The following is a 15502-nucleotide window of genomic DNA, read 5'->3' as shown; positions in this document are numbered from 1 at the left end:
TGCACAAGTGTGATAGTCGTCACATCATCAATGTGTCAAAGGTCAAGTCAGGTACTTGACAAAGCTCAACGTGGTTAGAGACCCGACGTGCTGGAGAGGAGTGGCAGTCCCAGTGTTGGACAACAGCTGTCAGAAATAGGCCGAAGAGGTAAAGAAAGAGGAGGCGAGCAAGTGGTTGATGGAAGACATGAAGAGGAGGACAGGTGTGGCCAGGGTGGGTGGACAGGATGGCTCTTGATCTGCAGAAAACCTCCAACTGCACCTTTAAATGAATTTAGTTCTGTAACATGGGAAAGAGGAACAGTCTAGTCTGGGCCGTGGTGTGTGTGGAGCTGCACGTAAGCCAGCAGTCAGGAGGTGTGTGTGTGTGTGTGTGTGTGTGTGAGTGCTCTCAGTCACGTTTATCTGCAAGATGAAGTCCTCAGTCACCTGACTGATCTCCTGCCAAATGACTACGTCGTCAAGTTCCGCGTCGACGTGAATAAAATTATACTGTTGCGACATTACTAATCTGACGAATTAAGGCCTAAGCTCTGGGAGGTTTCCGCCTTGATCCACAGCCTGGGAGTCATTCTGAAACCAGCCAGGCATTTTCTGTTCCAACCCAAATGACTGTGTCAGTCATTTTGTTTTAGCGCTGATGTCGCTACCAAAAAACTGCCGGGACAAGCCCAAAACGGAAAACTAAATCCTAATATTCATCAAGCGTGGTGATTTCCGAGCATTTTCAAAGCCACCTAGGTTTACAGCCCAGTCAGGTGGTCATTTATTACTTTACATGGCATTATCAAGTCCATGGAAGATATAAAAGAATTAAAGATACTATCATATACTGCTGGTATTAATACCGACGTCAGCGCTAATGAACGGTTTAAAAGCTACACAGCTGCTTGCATATTTAAACATTATATTCATTTTAACTGACATTACCTTAACGTACGTTAGGTTCATTTATATCCCCTATTCTTCAAAGGAAATGTAAACTTAAATGTTCCTGTTGAAAGAAGTCACACATGAGCTGGGGCTGTGTCCTGCTCTTATTTTCCAGTAAGTAGTGAGAAGACAGCTCTCATAATGTTTAGGCTTCAATCTTGTTAAATATTGCTCTAAAAATAACTCTATGGGAAATGATAAGTTGATCAGTATAGTCTATGAATATCATTCATACTAATATCAAAAGCAAAGTGTGCAACTTGTCATCACATTGGTGGCTCCTGAGCTAGAGACCCGGTGATGTGATGGTAGACATCCAGCAGAACCTTCTCCCTGTGTGGACGCGTATGATGTCTACGTTGACAGATAAGAGGGAGGATTGCCGTCACCTGTTTAGTTCAGAATTTCAGTGAAGCGGCTTTCCAAGATTTGAAGCCCAAACTCTTAGCAGCTGACTGATAAGGCAGCGCTCACTCTGTTCCGTGGTGATTCATGGAGACAGCTGACTGGTCGTCAAGCTCAACCCTGTAGCCTTGTCTCACTCCTGTAGTGATGTTTCGCTCTTCTTGTGTGTCAATATTGTTGCATTGCTGCAAAAATGTCAACAGTAAAAGGACAAGCTTAGATGTAATAATTGTATTCACACAGCTTCGGTTACTGTGCATTGTGGTTGATGGCCCCAACATCAGAAAAGAGTGGAAGCAACTGCTATGTGCTTTACTTGTTTTATTTTGTAAAGGTGAACATTGTAACCTTCATAGGAGCTCAGTAACAACGGATTTGTGCTGTACATATTATAGTCAAGTTATAGAAGTGACAGGATTATTTGGACCAATAGATTTCAACCATTATCTAGTCACTCTTTTCCCTGCAGCATTGTGGCAGCAAGTCGGCCTCCCCCCAGCTTAACCTGTCTAGACCATTCTCCCTAGTCATACCTGTAATCCATGAACCTGTCTTCCTCTTCCAGCATCCTGGCAACCAAATGCCAACATGTCTGCTGCCTCTACTTTCCTCCAAAACATGCGATCTCTCTCTTGGTTGGAGAGCAAAAGAACCGTGGCTCTGGGAGTTTTCACCCAGCAGACCCAGTGGACATTTTTGCCACAACAATTCTCCTTTTTTCCCCCCACGGAATATTGAATATTTTCTTTTATTGAAGGTTAATTGACTTTTTCATCCTAGTCACACACTCACAGGGTTGATGCTGTGGCGAGCGGCAGATAAACACGTTGAGGAAGGGCTGTTGAAAGCAAACAAGCTCTCGTGACTGCAGCCCTCCTTCCATAAACACGTTTATGTTCGCAGGTGGAGACCCGAATGGAGATCCAGAGCACTTGGAAGTGTTGTGGTTACATAAAGGTGTACCCTGACTCCTGTCCTGCGCTGGAATGTGAATGTTATGACGTGGGAGCCGGTCAGTGTGGACAGGTGAGGAGGTGACCCTGTTTCTGTCTACTGTCTGTCTCTCCCAGACATATGGAACGAGGCTGATGCGAAATTCTTTGCCTTCATTTGGTAGCACTGCCGTGTTTTCCTTCACTTCCCGCACATGTAAAATTAGTGACTGGAAGTGATTTATGATGTTTACCACAGAGTTCCTCAGCCTGCAGGCGGTCGAAGAAATCCTTTGAAACACAGTCCAACAAATCTTGCTCAGAGTTTAAGGACATTTTCTTCAACGTAATTATTATTGTATTATATTATTACTGACGTTGTAGTTTATGATTTTTTGTTATGTATGTAAGGCCGTGGAATTCAAAAGTAGCCAACTCTAAAGCAAAAAATCCAAAGGCTGGTAGATCAGAAAACGCAACTAATAGAGGAAATTGAATATAATGTATATTTTATACATATGATGAAGTACTTTATTTATATATATATTTATGTTTAATTAAATGTAAAGGAGGTAAATATAATTGGAGGAATTTAAAGTAATACAAGTGTGTGGTCAAAAGACAATAATACCATGCATTCATGTTGTAATAACTTATAATAAATAATAATAGCTCAGTAATTATGCATTAATGGTGAAATATCAAGTAATAGTCTATATACTATTATATAATGTGGAAAAAGAGACTATTTTGTGGAGATGACAGAATCACCATTTTGAAAATAGCTCCTGGTCACAGTGACTCTTAAGGGTTTTTTGTCAAAATGTCTTTCACAGCAACCAACAATACGAGTCGATCACATTTATTTTTTACCTGTTAAGTAAATATCTTTCCTTTTGAATGAAACACAATATTGGAAATAGAACTGTGATTCATTAATAACCCATTAAATAACTGAGGCTCAGCAGTAGTCCAAGCAAGTGTCTGCAGTCCACTCGTCCTGCTATACTTCTTATCTGTCATTTATAGTCAGAATGTTCCGGGGCAGCATTCCAGTCATGGATGTGTTAAATTTGTCAAGTGTTTTTTTTTTTCCATTGTGGCAACGCAGAGCCCGACACAAGGAACGTGACCTGATTCAAGTCTGGCTCCTGTTCAGAATTATTTTCTGGGAGATGAGGAAAAGCAGGTCGCTGACTCGGTAATGACACGGACTCAGTTGATTCAAGGCCGTGTGACCTCCCTGGTGCACTCAGTTGTTTTGGTGACCAGGTTGACACTGCAAAGGTCATTTGTAGAGGGAGGGATACATACACAGCAACCGACTTTGTTATTTTTCTCTCCTTATGAATGAACAAAAAACTATGAGCAAGACATCTCCTTACTAGAAAGGTAACCAAACTCAATTGAAAAAAGGATCTTTTCTTGTTGCACTTCCTCTCATATCCATGATTCCTCTCATATCCATGATCCACGATGAGTACCTGAGTCCCAGGTACACAGACCAGGAGACTGAGGACACTGTGGACAGGCCACTGCTCCACAGCAAAGCACCCTGTCACTTATATTATCCCTCATATTTAACCACTTATTCTGTGTACTCCAGATCATGGGATATCTGAGCCTCGCTGCAGTTGACAGGTTACAATTGAGTAGGGTTTTTTCCCCCCACCTCATATTTCTGTGGACAAAAATGCATTTCGAGTGGATGTGGAAGTGTTTTCGACAAGGAGCAGGTGTAGGCCGGATGAAGCCGGACCATCACTCTCAGATTCTTGCCGCGGCTGGAACGTCTGGTATGCTCCATCCTGGAGGGCTAATTTATTACGTTTGGTTTACCCAACTGAAACGTTCCGTACAAATTGGGTCATAATGGAATATCCTGGTCATGAATGCCCCCCTCCTTCTTCAGGCCTGAATGGACCAATGGGAGACCTGGAGGCAACCAAACCTCTTGTCACTGATTAACGCTATGTGGAGTGACCTTCCAGCTTCTACGCCGTCTCGCTCTGATCATGTGCACCATTCAGAAAACACTCTCACCCCTGAGTGACTGGGGCTGACGCATTACCATCGATTTTGAGGGAAACGTAAGGGGCATGTTAGGGCAGAGGGGTGGTTTATTGCTGGATGTTTTCAAGAGTTTACTGATCATTGTGGCCTATATTTTATCAAATGAGTATGTTGAGATTCTCTCATGGTAAGAGAGGTCAAGTAGATCCCCACTTCTTCTGGGTGCAGCAGGAATTGTGGACCGTGGCTCAGGTGCATCCACTGGAGGACGTCACGTGTCACTTGCGACTGAATGTGTTCTGAGTTCACGTGCTGCAAGAATCATCACAGACGGACAGGTTCGCTGTTCCCATTCATCCTCTTTGAAACAGAACCTTTCATACGTCATACCATCGGGAGCAGATAAGGCTTAGCCTTAGATGACTTTAGCATGAATCGTGAGTCGTTCTTGATAGCAAACCAACATTTAGCAAACCAGAAAAGTCAGTAAGGTTCGCAAACCTGAATCCTGTCAAAAATAAAAAAGAAGAACCTTTTTCTCCATCTTCTTATTCGCACTACCATTTTACTGGCGCTTGTAGGCTCCATGTAGGCTGTTTTACGGAGCTGCTGCCTCTCCATTGGACTCCTTATTTCCCGCATCCTGACACTCTGTGCACCTCTTCAGCCCTTTCATTAACTCAAGTATCTCCACAGCTACTGGCCTCCTCTCACTCCAGCTCATACTGTGAAACCCATTTTCCTCCCTCCAGCTTGTTCCTTGATCTGCAACCTAGATGTAGAATCACAGGGAGCTTTGGTGGTTTTCAGAGAGGAGTGCTGCACTTCCTCCTCTCACAGGAAGTGAACCAAAGCTTCACACAGCTATATCGTACTGTGCCAAGAGCATGAAAAAGGTTGGGAACCTATTTCAGATAGACACTCGAGGAGCAACAAGAATGTCATCATTCGTGAGTTTTAAATTGTTGTTGTTGGTTTTATGTTTATTATGGCACATGTTTAGTGCTATTTACCCTTTCAGTGGGGGAATCACTCATCTTGGCTTGGTATATTTGAAGGCTGGATTTAAATTTGACAAAAGGCACTACATCTTATGGAGGTATTTCATAGGAGAAAATGGGCTAATTCCACTGAGCAGTAATCTGGGCTGGGACTCTCAGAGATTAAGGACAAAAACAAGCTCATAATTACTGGTATATAACACTGTCTTTCTCAGGGACTGTTACTAGGGCCACCACATTAATAAATATGTGACATCATAACCAAAGCATCCACGATGAGGGAGACTAAACACGGTTCTGTGCATTTTTTGCAGCATAGTTGGCTCAAGTCATTGAATCCACAAGCAAAACTACCTTCTCCATACCACCTACTCTTCCAACCACATCTACTTCGAAGGTGCCTTTTTAAGCTTCAGCTCTCTTCAGATTATTTCAGTAACACACACACACACACGCAGGATCGCACTACAGTAGGAGCTTTATTTTACAATAACATTATTAAACAGTAACATGACTCTACACGACGCCTCCTCTACCCACTGTGAGAAGATAAATAGTCTTTGGTGATGACATACATAAATGTACAACGATAACTTAAATACATATTTTAAATAGTTGCTCTAAAAATCAACGTATTCACAGGTGCACGTCCTATTCACAGTGATTCAAATGGAGTGCGTCCTCATACATTCAATCCCATAACATTTACAACATGGTCCCAGATTCATTGCAGGAGGCAAAACCAAGTCGTGAGAGACGTTCAGACACACATTTGGGGAGTAAAGTGCTTTCCTGTGACCCCCAAAAGTGTGGGACCCTTACAAAGCGACAATAACAAAAACCTGAATGATGTATCTTAAAATAGTCTTCGCAAATCCCAGTCATTTCGTTTCTCAAGAAGAACGGGAAGTATTGAAGTATTTGCTTTCACATGACGAAACGTCCGACGTCACGCAGCCTCAACAGAAGCCTGGGAGCACAATAGACCTGATAAGAGCCCAGATAGGATTTCTTCACCACCGTCACAGTGTTTTGGTGGAATGGTTTAAAAAGTAGAAATGCACCAGGTTTCTTTTTTTAGCGTTTGAAAAGCTTTTTTAATGATCCGTCACGAGACAGCTGATTAGCTCAGTTACAGCAGAGAGAGAGAGGCATGTTTCACCTCAGCAAGCCTTTGAACAGATTAGACTAACGTACCAAAGATGACCAATATCACGGCAAGACCTCTAGGCCTCAGGGGATTACGAGCAAAGATAAATACTTAAGTTAGAACACAGCTGAAACAGGGAAAAGACAAATTGAAATCACAAACGAGTCAAGTATTGCCAGGTTTGTTTTGGTGAGTTCTCAAGAGTGAAGGGCAAAAATATGATTATAATGACAGGTGTCGTGTTTGTTAGCGTGTTTATCCCACAGCTATTTTCGGTTCAGAATCCCGCCCACCATTCTCGAGACAAGGAATCGTCGGCAGGCAAATTTCAGGGTGTTTTTTTGTGTGCAGTTTTGGAACACAGGCTAAAATTTTGGTGTCTGTGGTGTCTGTAACAGTCGTGGCCGCATTTAACCCTTTCAACACAGGCAGGACGTAGCCCAGAAAATAGGTCCACAAATCTCCGAAACATTCTATAATTCATTTTGAAAACAAACAAAATCATCTGGATACAAAGGATTGTTGTGTAACACTTGTGTTTGTCCTGGGGTTTGTTTTTAAAACAGCCGCAGACTAATGTGCAAATGTGCTGGTAATATTTATGTTGCCGTGTTGAGTTTGACGACTGCTGGACCTTCGGGGGCCCCCGCTCCCCGACTGCGGCGGCACATTTGACTGAAGTGATTAGCTTGGAATAAATAGAACCTGCTGTCACCCATGTCCTGACTCGCCAGGAGAACTTATGAATCACGTGGAAAGGCTAATAATTCATACTCGCCCTCTGTCAAAGGAAAATACAAGTAGCTGTGGGTTCACTTTGCCACCTATTGAGTAAACCTACTTTGCCTTTGATACGTCACTGAAAGTTATCCTCCAGGCACTTGGACGCTACCCTGTTTTTACCGCGCAGTAGCTGAATCTCTTCATAGAAACTCTAATGTAAACTGTCATTCTGAGACAAGAAACGTGTAACACTCTCTGACCAACATGAGTAAATAATGCTTAGAGACAAGTTCTCGACTGGAATGTGAAGTGATTCAGGACTTGAAAAATATTTGACTGGACTCGGGCATCGAGTGCAAGTTGAGAATCTACATCATGGGCTTAAGGATTTGATCAATGGGCGATGGAATCACCCCCCTGAAAGTGGTGAGTTGGCAGACGGGCCCAGGTCTGAGGTGTCCAGGACAGGCAGTCATTCCTACATTTACAGGATTATGAAGGCATATTAACGCGGCTTGGCTCGACTTCACACGAGACAGCTATCGTTCGCCGTTTCTCATTTTTCTGCGAGCTTCTCAGAGAGTTCTCTTCTTGGAATCTGACGGTCACATTGAGATGGACATATAAAACAGGCGCGAAACCCTACATAGTAAGACAAATACATCAAGAGATAAATACATGAGGATGGAGAAAAAACACAGACTCGCTGGGGTGGTGGCAAACTTCTGCTGACTCATCCATAACTATGAGGACTCCGAGGGTTGATGGGGGACGATTCTTCTCTGCCACTCTGGCCAATCAACTGATACAGTCTGTGACTGAGGTTCTGGACTTGACAGGTACCCAGGACACATCCCACTCTCATTAACTGGGGGGGATGGGGGTGGTGGTGCCCCCCTCGAGATCCCGAGTGGGCATGACGTCGAGCTCGAGGTGCTCTGCGCTCCGTCGCTGAATCCTCAGTCGTGGGTCGGGCCCACGACAGGCGAGGAGAGAAGCCGTGCTGGAGACGTCCAGGCCTGTCAAGAGCAGCAGCTGAGGTGGGAACAGCGACGTCAGTCTGGCTTCCAGATTGTGTCTCAGTGCCATCGTCCTGGTCAAAGAGCTTGTTGAGAATGTTCAGCCTGTGGAGAAGAGATGGCAGCGGTTAGGTCTTCTTCAACACGCAGTCACCACACAAGTCAGCCTCCACCTTCATCTGTCATGATAGTCGTTCCAGGCTAGTCGCTTGTTCCTGGCCTCCCCATCTCAACACTCTCTCTCCTCTCCACATGTCCCGACCACTTTGTCTCCAAACCTCTCCACATGAGCTGTCCCTCTGATATACTGTCTCTCTTCACCTCTTACTCCACTTCCTGTCCCCGAGTCCCTACACCATATACTTCAAATACCAATGAAACGGCCCTCAGGTTGAAGTTAACCTTCTGTGTCACTCGGTCAGCTTCACCTCACATACTTTATTATTGTCTTATCAAGGCAAACAATACATGTGAAGTGCTGCTGTCCAGTTTGCTCCAATCAAAACAGAAGGTGTTGCACAGCTCCAAATCTGATTAGATAAATAAACCGGCTGCGATCAGAGGAACTTCAACTTCACTACCAGGACAGTTTCCCAGGTCGTCTCTTGATTTCGTGGCATCTACAACAGCCACGCACGTCCCTGCAATTATGTAAGATTGCGAGAAGGAGAGCCCAAGTCTCTGTTAGACTTCACATGAGAGCATGACTGTCTCAGACTTGAGCCAGAGGAGAATGTGATTTTGTGCCAAGACTGCTAATGTTAAACCCATTCAGCAAACAGAACGCCAACTAACCATCTGTTCACTGTTTGACATTGACAGTGGCTTTTCACATCTTGTCCTCTTGTGCTCATCCCTTTCTCTGTTTGAACAGCGCCTCGAGTTCGGCGTATTTATCCTCCACTAATGGCAGCGCCCTGCCGCTCGACTGTGACAAAAAGGACACACAAGTTGCTTTCAGGAGCAGGTTGTCCCTGCTGCTGCGATGTTGTAACGCTGCAGAACATATCTGAGGATTAGTGCAGCATGCTTTTTTCCGCTGGCTGTGACTTTATGGCTTTGGTATTATGCTCCTGAAATATAACACAGTTGGTTTCTGTCTTGAGCTGCTGAGTCAGAGCTGTCTGGTGGACATGAGGCAGATCACGTACGAGTTGCAGAGTGCTATTTAGGACTTGGTGCCACATCATCATTCAAGACTGACGTGGTGCCCAGAACTAGGTTTTGCTTCCATTGCTGAAGTCTGTGAGGTCGTCTCGCCGTATAAAACACGTTTTATGGGTCAATACTTTCATGTCAACAATATCAAAGGCAAGACTTTTGTAGTCCGATATTGCCTTTGCTACTGTACAATAATGATTTGCAGATCAAAAGTCAAAGGCTTAACTTTCAAAAATCCCTCCGGGGTTAGATGAACGTTTGTTGTATGTTTTAAAGTGTGTTTAGCATTCAGTTCTCTTTTATCGCAACAAACCCAAAGGGAGGTTGCACAAGGCTGACAAGACTAGATATGTTTGGGCATTTTTCAAGAGAGGATTTTGATATTTTACTCAAGTGTTGTGTTATCTTACACATCGATCTACTTGTGATGTTATTTTGGTGCGTCACTTTTAACTAATGTAACTCCCAATGTATAAAGTATAACCAAGGCTTAAGAAAAACATGATTTCCCTTTCAGGGAAGAAAGTAAAACTCTCATTATGGAGCAACGTTAGAACTGGAATTCATGTCCTTAATTCTGTTGGCAACAAGCTGGACATATTGAGGACAGCTTTGGAGGCGCTCCTGTGCACGTTTGGCAGAAGGGCACTGGCAAACAATCAAAGTCATCCAGACCCCAACTCAGAATTGTTCAGTGAGCTTAGCTTTTTCAACAAGCTCTACGTTCTTAACTCTGAAACTTTGATTCCTTTTGAGTGAGCATGATCTTAGGTTTGGTTTATAGTTCAAGACAATCCAAAGTAAATCTCCTTTGTCACCTTGTCAGGGCTGTGCACTCAGCTTTTATCAAAGGCCTCCGTTGACCTCTCAACTATAACCCAGATCTGAAGTTGTTGCTGTCGCTAGGCGATAATCATCACTAAATATGCCATGATAACTTGTAATCCCCAGGAAACAGTAGCAAGGCTGTATTGGAGTAAAGGTGAAGTGGTTTGTATAGTAAAGAACATTGGCCTCATGTGTTTGTTTTGGCTTCCATAACCTCATCAGCCCATTTACTGAATGGACCTCCCGAGGTGAGAGGTTCATAGGACTGGAGACCAAGTACCTGCAGGCACAACAGCAGGGAGGTCGTCTAAGACGTTTCTTTGAGCTTTTCCTGAGGGCCTGCCGTGACATTAATAACATATTCATGTAGGGTATAATTCCTTTTCGACACTGTGTCTGTCCTCGTGAGGCGGAAACTGGCTCTTCAAGGATACAGCAGGTGCCATTGTGGTCATAGCCATTAATCCACAGAGGAATGTTCTTATGCAGCGGCTGCTCTTTCCCTTATGAACCTCCCTTCCAAGCATACACTCAAGGCAAGGTTGTATTATATTGAATGAAATCTATACTCCAGCTTTATAGACCTATTTGAAATTTCTTTTATTTTAAATAATACAAAAATATATTAATATAGCACTACATAATAAAGAGACAATTATCTAAAATACAATTAAACTAAAGGCACATTTTTCAACCATGTATATTAAATTTGTCAGATTAATTATTAATAAATATTTAAAATAATAATTATAATAATTGAAATCCCAAATCACTATTTTGTTTAATGGCAGCAAGCATGTCTTAGATAAAATTTCATTTGCTGTTCACGATTATTCCACAAGTACAATCCACTCATCACCTCATATTCAATATTATGTTTATAATCATATTCATGATGATCAGAGGCTGCTTATTCTTAGTTTTAAATCATATATTTGTGTACATTGTGACAAACTTTGCAAGCATACAGAATATGTAGTAAAAATAAAATGTTTTCCTTACTTTTTTGTACATTTTAATTTACATTTAAATTATTTATTAGCATTTTATAGCCAGCTTAGTTCAAGATCATCTTTCAGTATATAGAGGTTGCAGGTGGTTCAGATTGAAGAAAGACCACCTGATCACATGGATATACCACATTGAAAACAACTCTTGTCTGTGTATTTATGAAGTAAATATTGTGCAAAGAAGACCTAGTCGACTGCGTAAATGCATGCAGACATCTGTGTGCGTTAATGATTATTTAAGGCATATTTGGGGGAAAACATGACTTTATTTGGCCGTGAAACGTGTTTGCGATTCCACACACACAGTGATTTGTCATGTCATTGTACCCGACGCAGAGGGAGGGGAAGGAGAATGCTCTGGAATAAAAACAACCTTTCCCTTGTGGAATTTGAATTATAAACTAGCCTCACTGTTAAAGCGGTATTTAACCCGAAACATGTTACGTTCACCAGCAGACGGAAAAAGAAACGTCATGTAACATGCCTGTAAGGAGCTTTGTGTGTGTTCCACTGTTCTTTTTTATGTTTGTTACACACTTATTTGGTGTGACTTCATGGACCGTCGAAGGAGGCCTCCACTAAGAGGATATTTTACAGCAGTCATGACTGTTATTATCAGTCAGCATGTCAAAGAAACTGAACAAAATGTGCTTTGAGTAAAAAATGTTCCGACCAAAAAAAGCCACAAAGATGACATTGGGGCAAATGAGGTAGTCGAATCAGTGGTGTCACTTCGGGTCATTAATGGTGCCACACGTTATCAGAGTGACAAAAAGCTGCATCTACATTTAATGACCAAAGCCTCATAACTCATTATTACCAGATATTTTAATGTAGCATAACCTCATGCATGTCACTTATTTAAATATATATTTTTGTCCTCAGTATCTAAAGCAGTCACCCCTGATACTATGAATACACAGAGTTTATAACATACATGCGCACATTACAGTTATTAAGACAGTAATTACACTGCACGCCAACTCAATGAGATGCAGTTCAGTGAGTCGATTGTCGTTGGGGACAATCTTTGGTCCGAAACAAGTTCTCAGTGGTGACTATATTGACAGAACAACAGTCTCCTGTCAGTAACAGCTGCTGTGCCTCAGCAAGTTCAGACTGTGGATACACCCGAGTCTTCACTGACTCAGCGAGAACAGAAGAAAATTCTGTAGTAACTTGTGTATATCAACAGTAATTAAAACTTCAAACAATAAGTCATGACAGGCTCTATTTTTTCCAAGTGGCGTGGAGAGTTTTAATAATTCCACCGTTCTCCCACATGACCACCTTTCAGAACACGACTTTGTAATTCGTATATGCGCCTACAGGGGTCAGTGTTGCACCACAACATATGCAATTATTGTGCAAGCGTTTGGAAGCTTTTTTCTTTTGATTGTCAATAAAAATATGCGCATTGGTGTTTTGGATATATGATCAGGTATATCCAAGTCTCGTGTATAGTGAGCTTCACAATCATATACATCCATTCATGAAACACATTTGTGAACGTACACTACACAGAGTGACAGAGTAGCCAGCCTGAGGCGCTTCGTCTCACTGATACTAAAAATCTTCATACCTATTTAAAAAGCGATATTACATGGTATATTGGTACACAATTTTACATGGCAGTACAATGCCCCATGGAGACTGTTTACCTGACAACCAAAATAGACGCCTGCATTAAACAGTGGTCTGCTATTCTCGTGTCCTTGCCAACATTCTAATTTTCACTTTTCTAAAAAAAACACACGAAATCCCCAGATTCAGATTAATTTGTGTGTTAGTTGACAAAGAAATGTTTACTATTTCTCAACCTCTTTTGCACAGAAGGCTCACATGTTTGCTTTGACCGCCATGGGTCACTGGCTGACTCCCACTCAGAAAGAGCTCCAAACTCCACCAGAGGACAATGACACCTTGAGTCATCCTGCTCATTCCCGACTGGGATGAACTTTACTCAGGGATTTAATGGCTGTTGGCAGGATTCCATGTTGAAGTGTAATTGTTAATAATCGGGCGGATGGTTCTGCTGCTTCCTACCTACGACTAGGGGTGGAAAAATACAGGTATTGCCTAATGTAGTAGTGTAGCTGGAAGGAATTCCTTACAGCGCAGGCTGTTGGAATGGAGCTAGTTTTCAAATGACAAATAATTCCACACAGAATCCAAGCAAACTTCATAATTCATATTGGATTAATATGACAAAAATGAGTGAACCTTGAAGCATGTACAGAAAGGAAAGAACATGTTTGGAAATATTAGTGATCAAGCTTCTCAAGTAAGCCGGGCCCTCAATGTGCATTCAAAAGATCGCAAGGTTCTTAACTCTAAAATGTTCCGCAGACCATAGACAATCTGAAGTAATATCAGCGGGAATAGCAGCGGTTCACTTTGTTACGGCCAGATTGGGCTGTAATTTGAGAGTTTGTGGGAGATTCAGCTTCCACTTTACTCCTTACTTTCTCCTCTACATAGGATGTGAGCAGCAGGGCTCACCATGAACAGGTCACCAGTTAGTTTACTTCAACAACCCTGGCAATGTTTTATAGAGTATAAAGATGTGCAAACAATGCGAAACAAGTCACAAATTGTCAAGCAGTTGAAACATTCAAGAGCTTTTCTTGTTTGGTAAAGTAATGAAGTCGCCTCAGAAAAACGTTATCTGAAGAATAAGGCATCATGTGAGCGTCCCTGACCTTGAAGAGCACACAATCTCCATGTCTCAAACACTTATGCTACAACATTCACAGATTAGATTATTGCAAAACACAAGCTACATGAATGAGCGAATGTCCTCAATAAATACATCGGTGATGTACCTGATCATTGCTATATAGTAAAAAGTGAGTTGGATAATGCGACACCATAAACGAGGCGCGCTATCTAACTTTCGGTTTGACTGCAGATCTGGCGGACGTACACGTAAATCACGCAAAGTAACGCTGTTTGTAAAGGTGCGAGCGATGCGGCTCCTACCTGCTTCCGCTGGCGAGTTGGGCAACTGGCAGCGCGAGCAGCTGCTGGAGGCACAGCAGGCTGATGCAACATAGCGTCAGCGGGAAAGCGGACAGCATCTCCGGACTCACCCCGACTCCACGCCCGCTCACTGGAGCTCCAATCCAGAAAGTTTGGGTTGGTGTTTTAAATCAATAAAAAAAATAAATAAATATAGAGCTCAAGTCTCCAAAAAAAAAAAAAAGTTTGTGACGCGTTCAAGGGCCAAAACTGCAGCTGCAAAAGCAAACGGAACAAAACTTTAAAATTGTATCCAAATGCCATTTTATTTTTCTTATGATTATTTCTAAGTAGCTCTAAAACAAGCAGCATTAAATACACTCATAGTGACTAAGAACCTGTGCACAAAAACTACATAAAATATAATCGTAATTAAGGATCACATCTGCAACGATACGCCGAAATATTCAAAACAATAAAATGAAACAGCAAGTGATTCAAAGTTACCTTCGCTGTGAACCTCGCCGCAACCACTGGAAGCTCTTTTGTTGCTAAGGTGTCAGACAAGATCAAGTTCTCCTCAATGAAGATGAAAGCCCTTGAGACATTGTGGGTTTAAATACTCTTATAGTGTGTGGGCGGAGTTGGCGGCCTCCAGAGGTCAGGTTTGGAGTGAAATACCCGCCATAAACCATAGATGGCAGTCACGAGGCAAGCAGCCATCGAGCCAACAGTAGAAAGTGGCAAATGGAGGGCTATTTTAGGGATGATAAACGGCCATAAAGAAATAAGGAAGTCCATAAGGAATGCTAAATATGTGCAGGGATAAATAAGGAAGCATTATTAGAATTGGTCGGAGGATGATAGGAATGTTTACACATTTGATTTTGTGAATGACTATCAAGTCCCCTCTATGGGACCTCTAATGTGGTTGATGGTTAAGGATTTGTTGTCTGCAGTCCACATTTAATTATTAAATATACATGAAACAGATGGTGTTGGGAACCACCATAACTGTTCCGAGACCACAGATACAGAGGATCTTAAATGGAACTTATATCTTGTTACTAAAACATTCTAATATATGGAGAAAAAAACACATTCTCATATTTTTATGTCATACCTGCGAAAGGTCTCCTGATAAAGAATTTGACTTCTAGGATATAAAAAAATTGTAGTGCATGACTTATCAACTGAATACAGTAAGAAGAGAAGATTTGAAATCCAATTTTTTTATTGGTGAACTTTGCTTCCAAAAGTAAAGGTCAAGCACATCCGCAAACCACCTATTCAAAAATGTAAAACAAATACAGCAATACAGGTAAATAAATAAAATAAGGCAGTTTTCAAAAATGTAATACAAATA

At 42.1% G+C, this 15502-nt stretch overlaps 1 protein-coding gene across 1 annotated transcript; it reads right to left on the bottom strand.

The window, feature by feature from the left end:
- Positions 1–5751: 5751 nt before the first annotated feature.
- On the bottom strand, positions 5752–14726 carry adm2a (adrenomedullin 2a). Its single transcript, XM_053863956.1, has 3 exons — positions 14644–14726; positions 14158–14412; positions 5752–8281 (listed from the first exon to the last, which is right to left on the bottom strand). The coding sequence occupies exons 2-3, from the start codon at positions 14253–14255 to the stop codon at positions 7891–7893; spliced, it is 489 nt and encodes a 162-aa protein (XP_053719931.1). The 5' UTR covers positions 14256–14412; positions 14644–14726; the 3' UTR covers positions 5752–7890.
- Positions 14727–15502: the final 776 nt, after the last annotated feature.

This window comes from Synchiropus splendidus, chromosome 4 (assembly GCF_027744825.2).
Source record: "Synchiropus splendidus isolate RoL2022-P1 chromosome 4, RoL_Sspl_1.0, whole genome shotgun sequence".
NCBI classification, from domain to species: Eukaryota; Metazoa; Chordata; class Actinopteri; order Syngnathiformes; family Callionymidae; genus Synchiropus; species Synchiropus splendidus.
The sequence above is the reverse complement of the archived record's forward strand: the minus strand, read 5'-3'. Positions and strand labels throughout refer to the sequence as shown.

What these genes read in the sequence shown, in the direction of transcription:
- adm2a (XM_053863956.1), bottom strand. Translation starts at nt 14,255, where the DNA reads ATGCTGTCCGCTTTCCCGCTGACGCTATGTTGCATCAGCCTGCTGTGC. An exon ending in CAACTCGCCAGCGGAAGCAG is followed by an intron (nt 8,282 to 14,157) that starts GTAGGAGCCGCA and finishes TCTTCTCCACAG; the next exon opens with GCTGAACATTCTCAACAAGC.